At 51.4% G+C, this 14368-nt stretch overlaps 2 protein-coding genes across 4 annotated transcripts; one reads left to right on the forward strand and one right to left on the reverse strand.

Annotated features, from left to right (window-relative positions):
- Positions 1-881: 881 nt before the first annotated feature.
- Positions 882-4975, forward strand: PREB (prolactin regulatory element binding). Of its 3 annotated transcripts, none has more exons than XM_030311454.1 (9): positions 882-1254; positions 2086-2278; positions 2467-2687; positions 2869-2949; positions 3049-3173; positions 3373-3546; positions 3690-3762; positions 3934-4111; positions 4274-4975. In XM_030311454.1, the coding sequence occupies exons 1-9, from the start codon at positions 1120-1122 to the stop codon at positions 4366-4368; spliced, it is 1275 nt and encodes a 424-aa protein (XP_030167314.1). In that variant the 5' UTR covers positions 882-1119; the 3' UTR covers positions 4369-4975. The 3 variants fall into 3 exon arrangements, with proteins under 3 accessions (XP_030167314.1, XP_030167316.1, XP_030167315.1); XM_030311455.1 differs by having other exon boundaries at positions 884-1254; positions 3952-4111; XM_030311456.1 differs by lacking the exon at positions 3934-4111 and having other exon boundaries at positions 4274-4327.
- On the reverse strand, positions 4934-10838 carry ABHD1 (abhydrolase domain containing 1). Its single transcript, XM_030311457.1, has 9 exons — positions 10725-10838; positions 7153-7313; positions 6629-6811; positions 6386-6431; positions 6101-6213; positions 5802-5975; positions 5592-5640; positions 5329-5494; positions 4934-5204 (listed from the first exon to the last, which is right to left on the reverse strand). Exons 1-9 carry the CDS (start codon positions 10836-10838, stop codon positions 4993-4995), a joined length of 1218 nt encoding a protein of 405 aa, XP_030167317.1. The 3' UTR covers positions 4934-4992.
- Between the last annotated feature and the right edge of the window lie 3530 nt (positions 10839-14368).

Here is a 14368-nt window from a genome sequence, read left to right on the forward strand (position 1 = left end):
CTGGAAACTCGACTGCCTCCATGTTGACACCTTGCTAAGGGCAAAAGTCAGTCTTAGCTTAACATTGTCCCGCCCCTCTAGGATCCTGTAGATCTAATTTAACATATAAAAATTCCTTTGGAATCTTTATCTCTACCCCTCAAGATACATGTTGGGAATCATGCTCCAAGCATATGGCCCACTGATACACATCTGAAGCATCTGTGACTGAGGTTTTACTGACCAGTAATAAATGACGTTTTCCTAACAACAGCCAGCCCCCTCAGGGTCCTGGAAACCTAGCTTCCAAAATACCTTGGAGGCCCACGCTGTCCCTAACCGCCTCTCAACTTGAAAGTCTATCATCAGTCACCCCTCACAGCGCCAGTGCAGCTCTTTCTGCCCAAGGGTCCTGTCCTGGACTTTAATAAAACCACCTTTTTGCACCAAAGACGTCTCAAGAATTCTTTCTTGGTCATCCGCTCTGACCGCCCCCCCCCCACCCACATCAGGTATCACTCCTGAAATGCGGACAACCCTAATCCAAGATTTTTTTTTTTTTAAGATTTTATTTTTAAGTAATCTCTACGCCCAAGGTGGGGCTCGAATGGACAACACAGAGATCAAGGGAAGCATGCCCTGGGACTGACAGCCAGGAGCATCCAAGGATTTCTTTTTGTAAAGGTTTATTAGCCTCTTTTAACCTTTATTAGCTCCCCTCCTCCCCCAGAATCACCAAGCACATCCCCTGGAAGGGGAGCCTGCCTCTTTGACCCCACGCAAACACGACGGAGACTCACGACCCAGGCGGACAGAATCTTGGCGCGGGGCTTGCGTCATCCCGATGCCCGCTAGTGCTGACGCGTATTGGCGGGCCTGCGCCTGCGCAAGGAGAGCCCAGGGCTAAGTGCGCGTGCGCACTGCGCGTTCACCGGACAGGGTTAAGACCGCTCGGAGCCGAGATATGGATTCCTGAGTGTGGTGAAGAGTTTTGCCAACTCCGAGGGAGCGAGGGAGCAGTCGAGAATCCTCCTGGCGGCGACGGGATCAAGTTGAATCGCGGCAGGGCGAGTGGTCGAAAGCCGGGCGTGGCATGTCCCGGGTGCCCCGGTGCGGACAGTGAAGCGCGCGGCGAGCAGGATGGGCCGGCGCCGGGCGCCCGAGCTGTACCGGGCCCCGTTCCCGTTGTACGCGCTTCAGGTCGACCCCAGCGCGGGGCTGCTCATCGCTGCGGGCGGAGGAGGCGCTGCCAAGACGGGCATAAAGAATGGCGTGGTGAGAGCTCAGAGCCACTGGGGCCGGTCACGGCACGGGCGACGGGGGTAAGGGGCCTTGGGGGTGGGCTGTACCTCCGGCTGCACACTAGCTGCATTTCTAGCTTGCCCCCTCCCCGGTGGAAAGCCCGGCGCCCTGGCGGGAATTTCACCTGAGAATTTACCACGAATCGTAAAGTGGAGTAAAAACAGCACACGACACCGCTTAGGCAGGAACGCTTCAACTCAACCTCGCAAGCAGCTCCAGGGGTCTTATCCTGGTCTTTTCTGGGGAGATCGCATAGACCTGTGTCTCTGCTCTCTAGCAGCGGCAAGAGTGCTGCATTTGGTCTTTAGGCAAGGGTTCTTCGCTCTTCTGAGGATTACCCAATTATTTTGTAAACTGGAGGTATTAATCCCAACCCTCCTTGCTGTACAGATTTGTGACGTTCCAAAGAAAGAAAGAAAAGGAAAGAAGCAAGCAGGCTGGGAAAAGCCTTTTAAATAGAAAGTGTAGGGGCGCCTGGGTGGCGCAGTCGGTTAAGCCTCCGACTTCAGCCAGGTCACGATCTCGCGGTCCGGGAGTTCGAGCCCCGCCTCAGGCTCTGGGCTGATGGCTCGGAGCCTGGAGCCTGTTTCCGATTCTGTGTCTCCCTCTCTCTCTGCCCCTCGCCCGTTCATGCTCTGTCTCTCTCTGTCCCAAAAATAAATAAACGTTGAAAAAAAAATTAAAAAAAAAAAAAAAGTGTAGTAAGCAAAGAGATAGGGCTTTAGACTAGAGGATGTAAGGTTGTCCTTGAGGTGCTGTCTGGGCACCCCTGAACCTTGCTCACCCTGGTTCCCTCTTCCACAGCACTTTCTGCAGCTAGAACAAATTAATGGGCGCCTGAGCGCCTCTTTGCTACACTCTCATGACACAGAGACACGGGCTACCATGAACTTGGCGCTGGCTGGTAACATCCTTGCTGCAGGGCAGGATGCCCACTGTCAGCTTCTGCGCTTCCAGACCCATCAGCAGAAGGGCAAAAACAAGACAGAGAAGGCAGGTGAGAAGCTCCCTCTTTAGCTTTGGGGTAAGGGTTAAATGAGTAAGATCACTTATTTTGGTTCCAAAAAAAGTGGGGTTGGAAGTGGGTTATGGTAGCAGGCAAGAAGCTGGATGTTCACTACGAGGGAGGGGGCAAGTACTACTTACTATAGAGCCCTGAAACCTGGCAGACTCTTTGTATTTCAGGTTGCAAGGAACAGGGGCCACGACAGAGGAAGGGGGCAGCCCCAGTAGAGAAGAAGTCTGGAGCTGAAACCCACCAGGAGGGGGTAGAACTCAGTGTAGAGAATTTGCAAGCGGTGCAGACAGACTTCAGCCCTGATCCGTTGCAAAAAGTTGTATGCTTCAACCACGATAACACCCTGCTCGCCACTGGAGGGACGGATGGCTACGTTCGTATCTGGAAGGTGTGGTTTTGTGGGTTAGAGGATGAGTGTCAGTAGCAGCAAGGTCAGATTGTGATGAACTGATCATGGGTTCTGGGAAACTTGAGTGGAGCCTGTACTGAGTGGCAGAAAAAAAGAAGGGTGGGGATCATTGCACCCTTGCTGGGTACCTAGGGTAACCATGATGGTGGTTTGGTCGCAGGTACCCAGCCTAGAGAAAGTTCTGGAGTTCAGAGCCCATGAAGGAGAGATTGAGGACCTGGCTTTGGGGCCTGATGGCAAGGTGAGGAAGTGAGAGTGTCAAAAAAGTAGGTGATTATGCTGCTTGTCCAGTAAGTGGATCCCCTAACTGTCCATCCTTGGAATCTTGATTCCTGACTAGTTGGTAACTGTGGGCTGGGACCTTAAGGCCTCCGTGTGGCAGAAGGATCAGCTGGTGACACAGCTGCACTGGCAAGAGAACGGACCCACCTTTTCTAACACGCCTTACCGCTACCAGGCCTGCAGGTGTGAGACCCCAGAGGGTAGCTAAAAGAGGCACAGCCTAGATGTGGTGGGGGAGAGGGAAGAGACTGGGGGGAAGCTGGGGAGGATTGTAGCCTTGGTGGGTGTTACCCCAGGCCTGACCAGGGTGCAGGAGGGCACAAACCTCTGAGAAGGGCTGAGCAGGCCCCAGGAGCTGAATATCCTCTCACCTGGCCCCCAGGTTTGGGCAGGTTCCAGACCAGCCTGCCAGGCTGCGACTCTTCACAGTGCAGATTCCCCACAAGCGTCTGCGCCAGCCCCCACCTTGCTACCTCACAGCCTGGGATGGCTCCACCTTCTTGCCCCTTCGGACTAAGTCCTGCGGCCATGAAGTCATCTCCTGCCTTAGTGTCAGGTGTGAGACAGTGGTGACTTGGCTGGTTGTGGGTTGCCTGGGGGAGCTTGGAAAGATGTCCTGTCTGAGGCTCTGAAGAGTACTATTGGTGAATGTTGCTGCATAGGCCCCCGGGACAGTGAGCACTTTATTTTTTGTTGCAGTGAATCGGGCACCTTTCTAGGCCTGGGCACAGTCACTGGCTCTGTTGCCATCTACATAGCTTTCTCTCTCCAGGTAATGGGTAAAGGTGGGCACTGCCCTGAGGGCTCTTTGGGGTGGGGACTCTGGGCCTGCTCGAACCTAAGTGTGTAGGAAGGGTCTGGCCCAGCTCTAGAGGAAAAGCCATCTGGGGACAGGGAGATTGTTTTCCAGGAGAATGTTCTGAACAGGGCCATCCTTCAATAGTTCTTCTCCTGTCTCCAGCGCCTCTATTATGTGAGGGAGGCTCATGGCATTGTCGTGACAGATGTGGCCTTTCTACCTGAGAAGGGTCGTGGTCCAGAGCTCCTTGGCTTCCATGAAACTGCCCTGTTCTCTGTGGCTGTGGATAGTCGTTGCCAGCTGCACTTGCTGCCCTCACGGAGTGAGTCATTGGGATGGGGGTGGGTACCGCCCTACCTCTAGCTATAGCAAAAACTTGCCCCTTGGAGAATGGGCCGCTTGTTTGTAGCCATCTGCCCCCTTCTTGAATGGTTTTGTTCTTAGCCCCTTTGCCTGCTGACTTCTTCCCTTACCCCTCCTGCAGGGAGTGCTCCTGTGTGGCTGCTGCTCTTGCTATGTGTCGGACTTATTGTTGTGACCATCCTGCTGCTCCAGAGTGTCTTTCCAGGTTTTCTTTAGCCTTTCTGCTCTTAGGGAATCAGGGGCCTGGACATTACTACCTTCTAGAACAGAGTGGAGGCCTGAACCCCGTTGCTCATTCCACCTGAATCCATAGTTGGCGTTCCTCTGATGAGACTGACGGGCGCTGCCTGCCCTGCCCACTCAAAGCTTGGCTGTGGCCCTGTGTGACTCTGAATCCTGAGAACCCTTCATTCTTCACCCGTGGATCCTCCCAGGACAGTGGTATCTGAAGGCCAGGCCACACCACCTGCATTCTTCCTCTGCTTGCCAGAGGCTCCAAAGTTGAGCTTGTCCTTTCTCCAGAAATATGTGAGGATGCCCAAGAACCTGGAGGTACTGCTGTCCATCACTTGGTCTTCACGTGAACCCCTGGCGTTTGCTGGAGCAAGCACTGGCCTGGGACTTGCCGTTAGGGAAGGAAGGGGCAGAAGGAAGACCCAGGCAGTAATCTCTGGGTCCAGCCGGGTAGCTCCAAGCCAGCCAGGCGACATATACAATAAGTTCCTGGATGGTCTTCCCTACCCTTGAGAAAAGGGAAAATGAACCTCAGCACATTCAGCAGGAAAAGTTGATATTTAATAAACAAGCAAAGACTGAACTGAGACCCTAGTGGTACTCCTGTCAGTTCTTGCCTCCCTCAGAAGGTGAGAGATCCCTGAGGTTGAGCAGCGACACTGGGTGCTGGAAGATGGCTTTGGCATACTGATGCAAGAGGCGGTTCATGTAGCTGTGCTGCCAGGGGAACAGCCCTTCCAGGAAGCCAATGTGGCCACCCCGGGCTGTGATGAGCAGTGCAACATGGGGAGAGTGTTGGGCAGCCTGTACGGGAAGGGCTTGGGGAGGGGTTAGAGAGGAGGTCAGGAACTGGCCTTTTCTGAGAGCCCGGTCTCTCTCCCCTTGCACCTCACCACCTGTTTTCCCCAGGGCCTGTAAAGCATCCAGATTCGGGGTGCTCACCGTGGACTGGGGAGAAGGGGTCATCAGCTGCATTGAGGCAGAGCACAGGGGTCTGGATGGCATCTACCTTGGTTCTTGGGCTTGCTGCTTGGTAGTAGGTAACACAGTCTTGATATCCAAAAGCCACAGCTGTGTAGCGCTCATCGAACTGGCGGATTGTGCGGGCCTGCATGTGGCAGAGGGTGGGGTACGCTAGGATGAGGATAGGGAATAAGAAGATACTGAACAATTTTGGGTAGGGGGTGGTGGTTGAAAGACTCTACCTGTAGCACAAAGTCTACGTTCACCACCTTTTCCATCACCTTCCTATTTCTGCAAAAGAGTTCATAGAGGTGTGACTCTCCTGGACCTGACCCTATCGTATCTCATGAATGAGCAAACCCAGTTACAAAACTAGTCTGAGCACTGGGAGAACCTGATATTTCTGCCATCCCATCCTGCCTGCTGCCCCCTCCCACTTGCCAAAACCCTACCGGTTCACAATGTGGCAGAGCTCGGCAGTGAGGCGCTGATTGAAGAGCAGTGAGTTGAGTGGGGTCTCCAGGGAGCGGGTGGTTTCAGAGGAATCCCAGCATGCAGATAGAGTCAGTGCTGCCACCAGCCCCGAATCTTGCCCTGTTCGAGCTAGGTGGTTCAGCACTAATATCCTGAAGGATGGATCCAGGGGCCGTGAAAGAAGGGTTTGCGTTAGTGAGTTGGGAAAGGGGGAGAGGACATGGGGGAGGAAACAAAGGAAGACTGGACCTTTGGGTCAAGCCCAGGCAACCTTTACCCTCCAAGAGAGATGCCCACAGCCAGCAGTGGCGCTTGGGAGTAGCGGTGCTTTATGTGGCTCACGACTGTCTCCAGATCTTCAGTGTTGCTGGCACAAAAGGCTCTGTGAGTCTGAGGCAAACCAGATAATTGGGTAGGGAGGGAGGCCCTGGCCAGAAGCAGAAAGATGGGAGGGTTCGAGAGATGGAAGGAAAATGGAAGAAGGATGGGTAGGTAGAACCCCAGGGCCAAGGATCCGTTAAGGGAGTGGGGTGAAGGGCTACGATGAGGAAAGGATACTCACCAGCAGTTCTTCCCCACGGCAGCCTCGGTTGTTAAATACAACAGCTCTGTGACACACACAGGTACGTCTCAGCCAGGCCTTTCCTAGAAGCCCCGCTCCCCTTTTGGTAGCCTTCAGGAAGACCCCAGTCAGAAGTGCCCCTCATATAGTGCTTTCTTCCCGGAGGTATCAGGGTCTTGATCGGCCTCCCTATTACAAGGCCTCAGATACCACCCACTGCCTCTGGGCTGGACCCATCCTTACCTATAACCATCCCTCAGAGCTTGGTTGACTAGTTGTGAGATATAGGAGTCCTGGCTACTGCCTGTGATACCAGGAAGCAGTAATACAATGGGCTGGGTGGTGGGGTCAGGATATTGACTGCTGTTGTGCTGGCCAGCCCAGTCTAGCAGGAGCTGTCCTCCATCTGGGGTTTGGAGGACTTCGCTGTGGTTTTGGAGAAAAGGGCACACCAAGATACTCTGAGGAACTCCGTGTGCTTCAGAAGGTTTACCTCTCTTCCCCACAAACAACTCCCACAACTTCCCTCCTGTATCATTTGAGGGCACACACTGTGCCCCACATTAAGACCATAACAAGGTGTAATGGGACGTAAAAGATTAAATATTACCTCACTGTTGTGCAATTAAATAGCCCTTCTGTATAACCACTCTCGTTATCCTCAACACACTGAGGTACGTGGGGCAAAGATTACCTTCAGTTTTAAGAAGTAGACAGGATTTCCCTATAGTTGCAGCTTACTGTTCACCCGCTCTGTCCCTTCTTACCTCCAGTAAGGGACTGGAGGCCGAGACTGCAGCAAGACTCGAAAGATGGTTTGTAGCCGCCCCTCAAAACACCACAGCGTAGGGTAGAAAGTCTCCAGAGTGATCGGACAGTGTTGCTCCAGGAGGGCCAGAAACCGGGGCCCAGTCACCAGTTGAGGCCTCTGTAACCACAACAGTCTACCTCACTCCCCTGGATTTTGCACAGCCAGTGAGGCACCTGACACCAGAGCAACCCCTCTCCAGAGGCCGGCCTCTGGGGGTGAGAGACCTAACATACCTTAGCCTGGAATGGCCAAGTCACCTCTGTTTATAATAGAGTCCAGCTGGAGCCCCAAAGAACTCCAGTCCTGGAGGGCGAACTCCAGTCCTGCAGGGCGAACTCCGGCACGGACTCAACTGACCTGGAACCAGGGCTGGGAACTGCTGCAGCTGACTGAGTGCTGACTCCTCCGCTCAGGCTATCTGTGCCCCAAACCCATTTTGCAGAGAGCAGGTAATATCAACTGCCCAGCTGAGTCCTTGCGGAAAGGGTTGGCATCCTAGTCAGAGGCTGAAGAAATGCAGTACCATTCAATCTGTGACTTCTGCCTTGCAATTGATTTACCACACTCCTCTTCCTCAGACTAGCTCCAGCCACGCTGGCTGCGCCTGATTTTAGCACCCCGTTGCCACATACTCGCGTTCCCTCCCTACCACGCGCTCACTGCTGCTTCTACCACAGCACCTCATTTTCTCGCTCATAGGACCCCTGTCGCCAGACCATACTCCAAAGGAGGAATGGTCTCGATGTGAACAGATTTTCCTTTTGTTTCATGCCAGCTAGAGGGAAGGTAACACAATGGCAGGGACGGACAAGTCAGTGGGGACTCGGCTCTGACTTTCCACCCCTCTGCTTGGTTCTTGGGTACACATCAAGTGAATGAGAGGGCTAGCCGCATAGCAGGCTTATGAAACGGGCATGCTGTACAAAGCCAAAAGGTCACAGTCTCAAGAAATTTCTTTTGCTGTTGCAAGCCCTAAAGAACCTGAGGACCAGATTCCTATGTCTTCTGCAGTTTTAGTACCCAAAAAAGGCTAGGTAAATTATGAACTAGAGAGGCCAAGTTGCTAGCGCAGCTGTTGAGAGATGTGACTCATAACATGGTCTTTAACCCCCGGAATAATAATGCTTGAGATTCATTGTATGCTATATGCAGGTTCTAGGCTAAGCCCAACCTTATGAGGGAGCATATTTCATAGGTGAAGAAACAGCGACTCAAAGAGTTTAAGTTGTTTGCCCAAAGTCACACAGCAAGCAAGAGGCAAAGCAGAATTCGCAATTATGATACTACCACCAATACTAGTAGGTTGAATTTGTTGAGTGCTCATGTTTCAAGCATTGTGCTGAGCACTCTACATAATTATACCCTGTGATTTTCACAATAGCTCTTTGACAGTAGATCCTGTGATCCCCCGTGGGAACAGGTTGGAATGTTGAGTAAGTTGTCAAGGGTCATGAAGCCTGCCAAAGACAGCTAGTGGCGGAACTGGAATTCAAACCCAGGTCTGACTCTAGAGCTTATGCTCTTAATCACCGTACTATATTACTTCCTAATTGCCAGGATTTTGAGTTGTTATCAATCTGTGGAATTTTTTTTTTTTTTTTTTAAGTTTAGTTAAAGAGAGAATGCAAGGAGGGAAGGGGAAGAGAGAGGGAGAGACAGAATCCCAAGTAGGCTCCACACTGTCAGGGCAGAGTTTGGGGCTCAAACTCAATGAACCACGAGATTATGACCTGAGCGGAGATCGAGAGTCGGACACTTAACCGACTGAGCCACCCACGTGCCCCAATTTAGGGAATTCTTGATTAAATAAGCTCAGTAGTGTCGAATAAACTAGGTCACACATTTGATTTATATGGGTTAATTTCGGGGCGCCTGGGTGGCGCAGTCGGTTGAGCGTCCGACTTCAGCCAGGTCACGATCTCGCGGTCTGTGAGTTCGAGCCCCGCGTCAGGCTCTGGGCTGATGGCTCGGAGCCTGGAGCCTGTTTCCGATTCTGTGTCTCCCTCTCTCTCTGCCCCTCCCCCGTTCATGCTCTGTCTCTCTCTGTCCCAAAAATAAAAATAAACGTTGAAAAAAAAAATATTTTATATGGGTTAATTTCATTTTAGCTCTAGTGAAGTATTTCTTTTTTTTAATTTTTTTAACGTTTATTGATTTTTGAGACAGAGAGAAACAGAGCATGAATGGGGGACAAACAGAGACAGAGAGAGAGGAAGGCACAGAATCTGAAGCAGGCTCCAGGCTCTGAGCTGTCAGCACAGAGCCCGATGCAGGGCTCGAACTCACAGACCGTGAGATCATGACCTGAGCCGAAGTCAGATGCTTAACCGACTGAGCCACGCAGGCGCCCCATAGTGAAGTATTTCTTGACTCATTCCTGAGAATTAATTAGTAATATGCCATTGGTCACTGTGGGTAAATCAATAATAGTCCATTATCATGCTGGACAATCCAAACTCCTCAGGGCTTCCAGAATGTGCTTTTTCCTGCATTGTAACCAATATTTGGAAGTCAAGGAGGGGTTTGGAGTAAAAAATGGCAGAGGTCTCTGAGTTATTTGTGGCTGGTCCAAGCAAAGGAAAATGTTTATTAAGGACAGTTCTGGTCTGAAATGACTGACTTTTGAAATCAGGCATATAAGGTAGGATTTATAGGGTACTGTGAGGTTTGGATTTTTGTTTTACTAAGGCAGATTTAATACATGCGAATGTAAAAAGCTCTGAAAATACAGAAAGTTTAGATAACATTTAAATTCCCTATAGATCTTTAAGGGCTTGAATCGATAGATTTTTTTATTAGACTCAGTTACCTAGAACAGCTTAATGAAGATTAAAAGATTTAGATTTTTCTGGATATATGAATTATGTATTTTGTCTAAATTTCAGTGTTAAACTTCAGTGTCCAAGTTCATCAAAATCAACCTCTTGAGACTTTACCATTGCATTATATATACACGGAGAGCCTAGAACTTAACACAGGGCTGAATGAACAACGACAGGGTTATCCACGAGTCCTGAGCTACACAGGGAACCTCTACCCACCCTTAAGAGAAGCAAGGCTCTGCTAAGTGGACAGGATGGTGGGAGTCAGTCACATCTGCACAGGCCTCCGGTTCCTTTGTTCTGTGAAGTTAGTGAGAAACTCAACTCGACTGCCTTTTTAGAAGAGGAAAGCGTCTCCCTGACACCTGAGGATGCCTTCCAGCCGGCCCTTCCTCAAATGTTTGTCTCTATCATAGGGAGCAGCACCCCTCTGATGGCTGAAAGGCTCAACTGGCATGGGGAGCGTTTGGGACGCAGAGAATCTAGGCAGACAAAGAAGCAAAACTCTTCGTTAGGTGATAATAGCAAAACAGAACCCTGCTGTAGCATGGCAGGGCTGGTGGTGGAATTGGGGCATCAAATTTCACCTGGGGCAGGGGGCCCAATCATGCCACCTCCCACAAAGGGCTCTATCCCCTGGCTAGAAGCTGGCCCTTGGGCCAGAGTATCCGAAACCCACCGGCCAGAGCTTTGGACCCGCACCCACCTGGGGCACACATATCCAGTAGTAGCCCAAGTAGAGGGTAGCGCCAAGACTCAAAAGCAGAGAGAAGGGCTCTGTCCAGGTGCCAGTCTGAGGGCTCTGGGAAGAGCTCAGCATCTTGGGTGGTTGGGTTCTGACTTCCCAGTTCTTGACCGGCTCCTGCACCTGGTTCTTGGCCGGGAGGCCGGCCGGTGTGCGCCGGGCCCCGCCCCTTACACGCCATTGGACAGCCTGTGCAAGGACGGCCTCCGCTGCCGGGTGGGGCGGGGGTCCGGGCCCCGCCCCGCCCACCGCGGCCGCGCTCCGCGGCGGGCGTGGCAAAGGGCGGGGCCCGGACCTCGATCCGCGCCGAGCAGAACCGAGTTACCAGTGGTGACCTCCCCGCCCGTCGCCCGCTTCGCGCGCCTGGGCGCCTCCTGCTTCCGCCTCCCGGTGACTAGCGGTGCCGCCCCTTGCAAGGACCACCACCCTCTCCCCAGCCTCCATCTTGGTGAGACGTGCCTCCAGCGCCTTCCTCAAACTCTGCCCCCGCCACGCTAGTTAGACAGTTTGGTTACGGTCCCCCAGTCAACCAGTCACTGACACACAGGACACAGCCACTCCTTGGTGACATCCTGCCCTTTCACACAGGGCAGCCATTCACTGTGAACTTCACATTCAGGACGTGGCCGCTCACCTTGTGACGCCCTGCAGTCCTGCAGTGTTCAGCTATTCACAGTGGACTTCCCATACTGGACACAGCCATTCACACTGTGGCACCCAGTCACATAGGTTTCAGCTATTGGGTGGATGGCATTCCACATGGAGTCACACACACACAAAGGTTAAAGTCACATACCATCACTCTACACCGTCTTTCATAATGTCAAGTAAGTACAATAGATACGTACTCATCCCCCACTTTGTACCAGGCAGTGGGATACCCCTGGAATGCTCTTTCCTGTCGTCACTGGAATGTGGAAACGAATAAGTAATCTAATAGAGCAGTGGTTCTCAGCCGTGACTGAAGATTAGAATCATCTGGGAGTTTTGTTTTGTTTTTTAATTTGTTTGATGTTTATATTTTTGAGAGAGGGAGAGACAGAGCGTGAGCTGGGGGCAGAGGGGGGTGGTGGGCAGAGAGGGAGACACAGAATATGAAGCAGGCTTCAGGGTCTGAGCTGTCAGCCCAGAGCCCGATGTGGGACTTGAACTCATGAACCATGACATCATGACCTGAGCCGAAGTTGGCCGTTTAACTGAGTCACCAGGCGCCCTTCATCTGGGAGTTTTAAAAACAGCCAGCGCCCAGGCCTCACCCCCTGCTATAGTTGGTTTGGAGAGGAGACTAGGTATCAATATAACTTAGAAGTTCTTTGGAAGATTCAAATGTGTAGTCAGGGTTGAACCCCTGCGGTAGGGCACAGGGCTAGCTAGATAGGGGAAGTACTAGCTGCAGTGAGAGCACTGAGGAGGGTGCCTGAACACCATGGGTCAGAGCAAGTGTACCCGGATGTTAAGTGATGATACATTTAAGGTGAAACCAAAAATTGAGTAGGAGTTTCCCAGGCAAGGGAGAGGTGGGAAGAGAATAGTTGTTCCAGGAGCAGAAACAGCGTAAGCAAAAGCCTGGGTGTGAGAGACTTCTTAAAGGAACCAAAAGAAATCTGGTTGTCTGGAGCATATGAGATGGTCAAGAATCAGGCTGTGAGCAGCTACACAAGGGATGTGAGAGTTTAGACTAAGGATGGGGGAAAACCATCAAAGAGTTTTACAAAGGGGTGAGCAACACGACCGGCGTTATGTTTTAGAGGAATCATTCAGGCGACTTGGAGAACGGATTGATTGGAGGAGGCTGAGAACGGAAACAGGCCAGTTAGGAGGCTGTTAACAGTACTTCGGCATGGCAGGTGGCTGCCTGGACTGGAGGAGCTTGGGAGAGGAGTGAAGATCTTTCAGACAGGAGGCAGAATGGAATAGGAGGTCAGGAGAGAAGGAGAAATCATGAAGGATGCCCAGGTTTCTGACTGTGTGACTCAGGGATGCATGGCGGTACCAGTCCCTGGGTTGAGGAAACTGGGGGAAGGGAAGGTTTGAGGAGGAAGAGGATGCGTTCTGAACTCAGACACGCAGAGGTTAGGGTGCTGGTAGGTGTTCTAATTGCTTTTTCTTAGATTCTGTATTTGTCTATTTGGCATCCGTCAGTCACAGGGCCAAACTAACAGCCGAAGTTGACATTTCGTCTGCAATCCAGAGCCCATACTCTGAGCCACTTCTTTTATCTAAACTTCACACGACAAGCCAATATTTCCCCTGTCCTAAATCAACCCACGGTCAGGTATCACATAACTAGGGACAGTCCCTATGTCCCAAAGCCTGCCTGATTACTCAAACTAGCCAATTCTAAGCTGTCTACCTTGCCCTGCCTTGCCTTTCCACTTAATAAAGGCTGTGGCCTCTGCCTTCCTCCTTGCTCCTTTCTGCCCATGACAGAAGCCCACTGGGGTTGCCCCCTGTCATCCTGTGTAGTGAGCTATGCCTGTCGTTTCCAGGATAACTGGAGCACTAAATTTTTCTTTCAATGACATTGACCTCTCCACGTTGTCACTCAGTCACCTTTATACATTAAAATCTAGGCACAAATTAGAGGATGTTCATTTCCTGAAGAGGTCTGGGGCTTGGGGCTTGGAATTTGAGGTTTGGCAGCCATCAGCATTTAAATGATATATTCGTTTTCAGGGTTGCCATAACAAAGTACCACACACTGGCTGTCTTAAACAACAGAAGTTTATTGTCTTACAGTTCTGGGGACTAGAAGTCCAACTTCAAAGTGCCAGAAAGATCGGTTCCTTCTGAGAGCTGTGAGGAAGAATCTGTCCCAGGTCTCTTCTCTGGCTTCTGGTGGTATGCTGGCAATCTTTGGCATGTAGAAGCTTCATGGCCACAAGAACATGCTACCTGCATCTTCGCAAGATGCTTTCCGTGTGTGTGGGGGGGGGGGGGTGTGGGTGTGTGTGTGTGTCCAAATTTGCCCTTTTTAAAATAGCTTATTTATTTATTTTGAGAGGAGAGAGAGCAAGCAGGGGACGGAAAGAGAGACAGAGAATCCCAAGCAGGCTCTGCACTGTCAGCGCATAGCCCAACCTGAGGCTCAAACTGTGAGATCATGACTTGAGCCGAGACCAAGAATCGGATGCTTAACCAACTGAGCCACTCCGGAGCCCCCAAGTTTCCTCTTTTCACGTGGACACCAGTCAAATTGGAGTGGGGTGGGCTCACCCTACTCCAGTAGGACCTCATTTTCACTTCTTATACCTGCAGCGACCCTACTTCCAAATAAAGTCACATTCTGAGGTATTGGGGGTTAGGATGTCAACATATGACTTTTTGAGGGACTCAGTTCAACCCATAACAGATAGTGATGGAAGCAACATGAACAGATAGGAGTGAGGGGAGAGCCCAGAGGAACTCTGTTGCGTAAAGAAAACTAAGAAGAAACGAGTAGAGGGAGAAGATGGTGTTGCTGGACAGTGGGTCCCCTAATTCTCGCAGGTAGTGTCCAGCAATGTCCGCCATAGGAAGGAGGATAGAATGACTTCGATGAGAGTCAGTTGTTCTGAAAGATGCAGATTGGAAGGAGCTGAAGGAGAGGGAGACGTTGAAGATTC

This window comes from Lynx canadensis, chromosome A3 (assembly GCF_007474595.2).
Source record: "Lynx canadensis isolate LIC74 chromosome A3, mLynCan4.pri.v2, whole genome shotgun sequence".
Taxonomy (NCBI): Eukaryota; Metazoa; Chordata; class Mammalia; order Carnivora; family Felidae; genus Lynx; species Lynx canadensis.

Bases quoted from the DNA above. Each gene is read 5' to 3' on its own strand.
- PREB (XM_030311454.1), top strand. From the start codon at position 1,120: ATGGGCCGGCGCCGGGCGCCCGAGCTGTACCGGGCCCCGTTCCCGTTG. The intron at 3,174-3,372 runs GTGTGAGACCCC...CCTGGCCCCCAG, and splicing joins TACCGCTACCAGGCCTGCAG to GTTTGGGCAGGTTCCAGACC. The intron at 4,112-4,273 runs GTGAGTCATTGG...CCCCTCCTGCAG, and splicing joins GCACTTGCTGCCCTCACGGA to GGAGTGCTCCTGTGTGGCTG.
- ABHD1 (XM_030311457.1), bottom strand. From the start codon at position 10,838: ATGCTGAGCTCTTCCCAGAGCCCTCAGACTGGCACCTGGACAGAGCCC. The intron at 5,976-6,100 runs GTAAAGGTTGCC...TCCATCCTTCAG, and splicing joins GTGGGCATCTCTCTTGGAGG to GATATTAGTGCTGAACCACC. The intron at 5,495-5,591 runs GTAGAGTCTTTC...TGCCACATGCAG, and splicing joins ACGTAGACTTTGTGCTACAG to GCCCGCACAATCCGCCAGTT.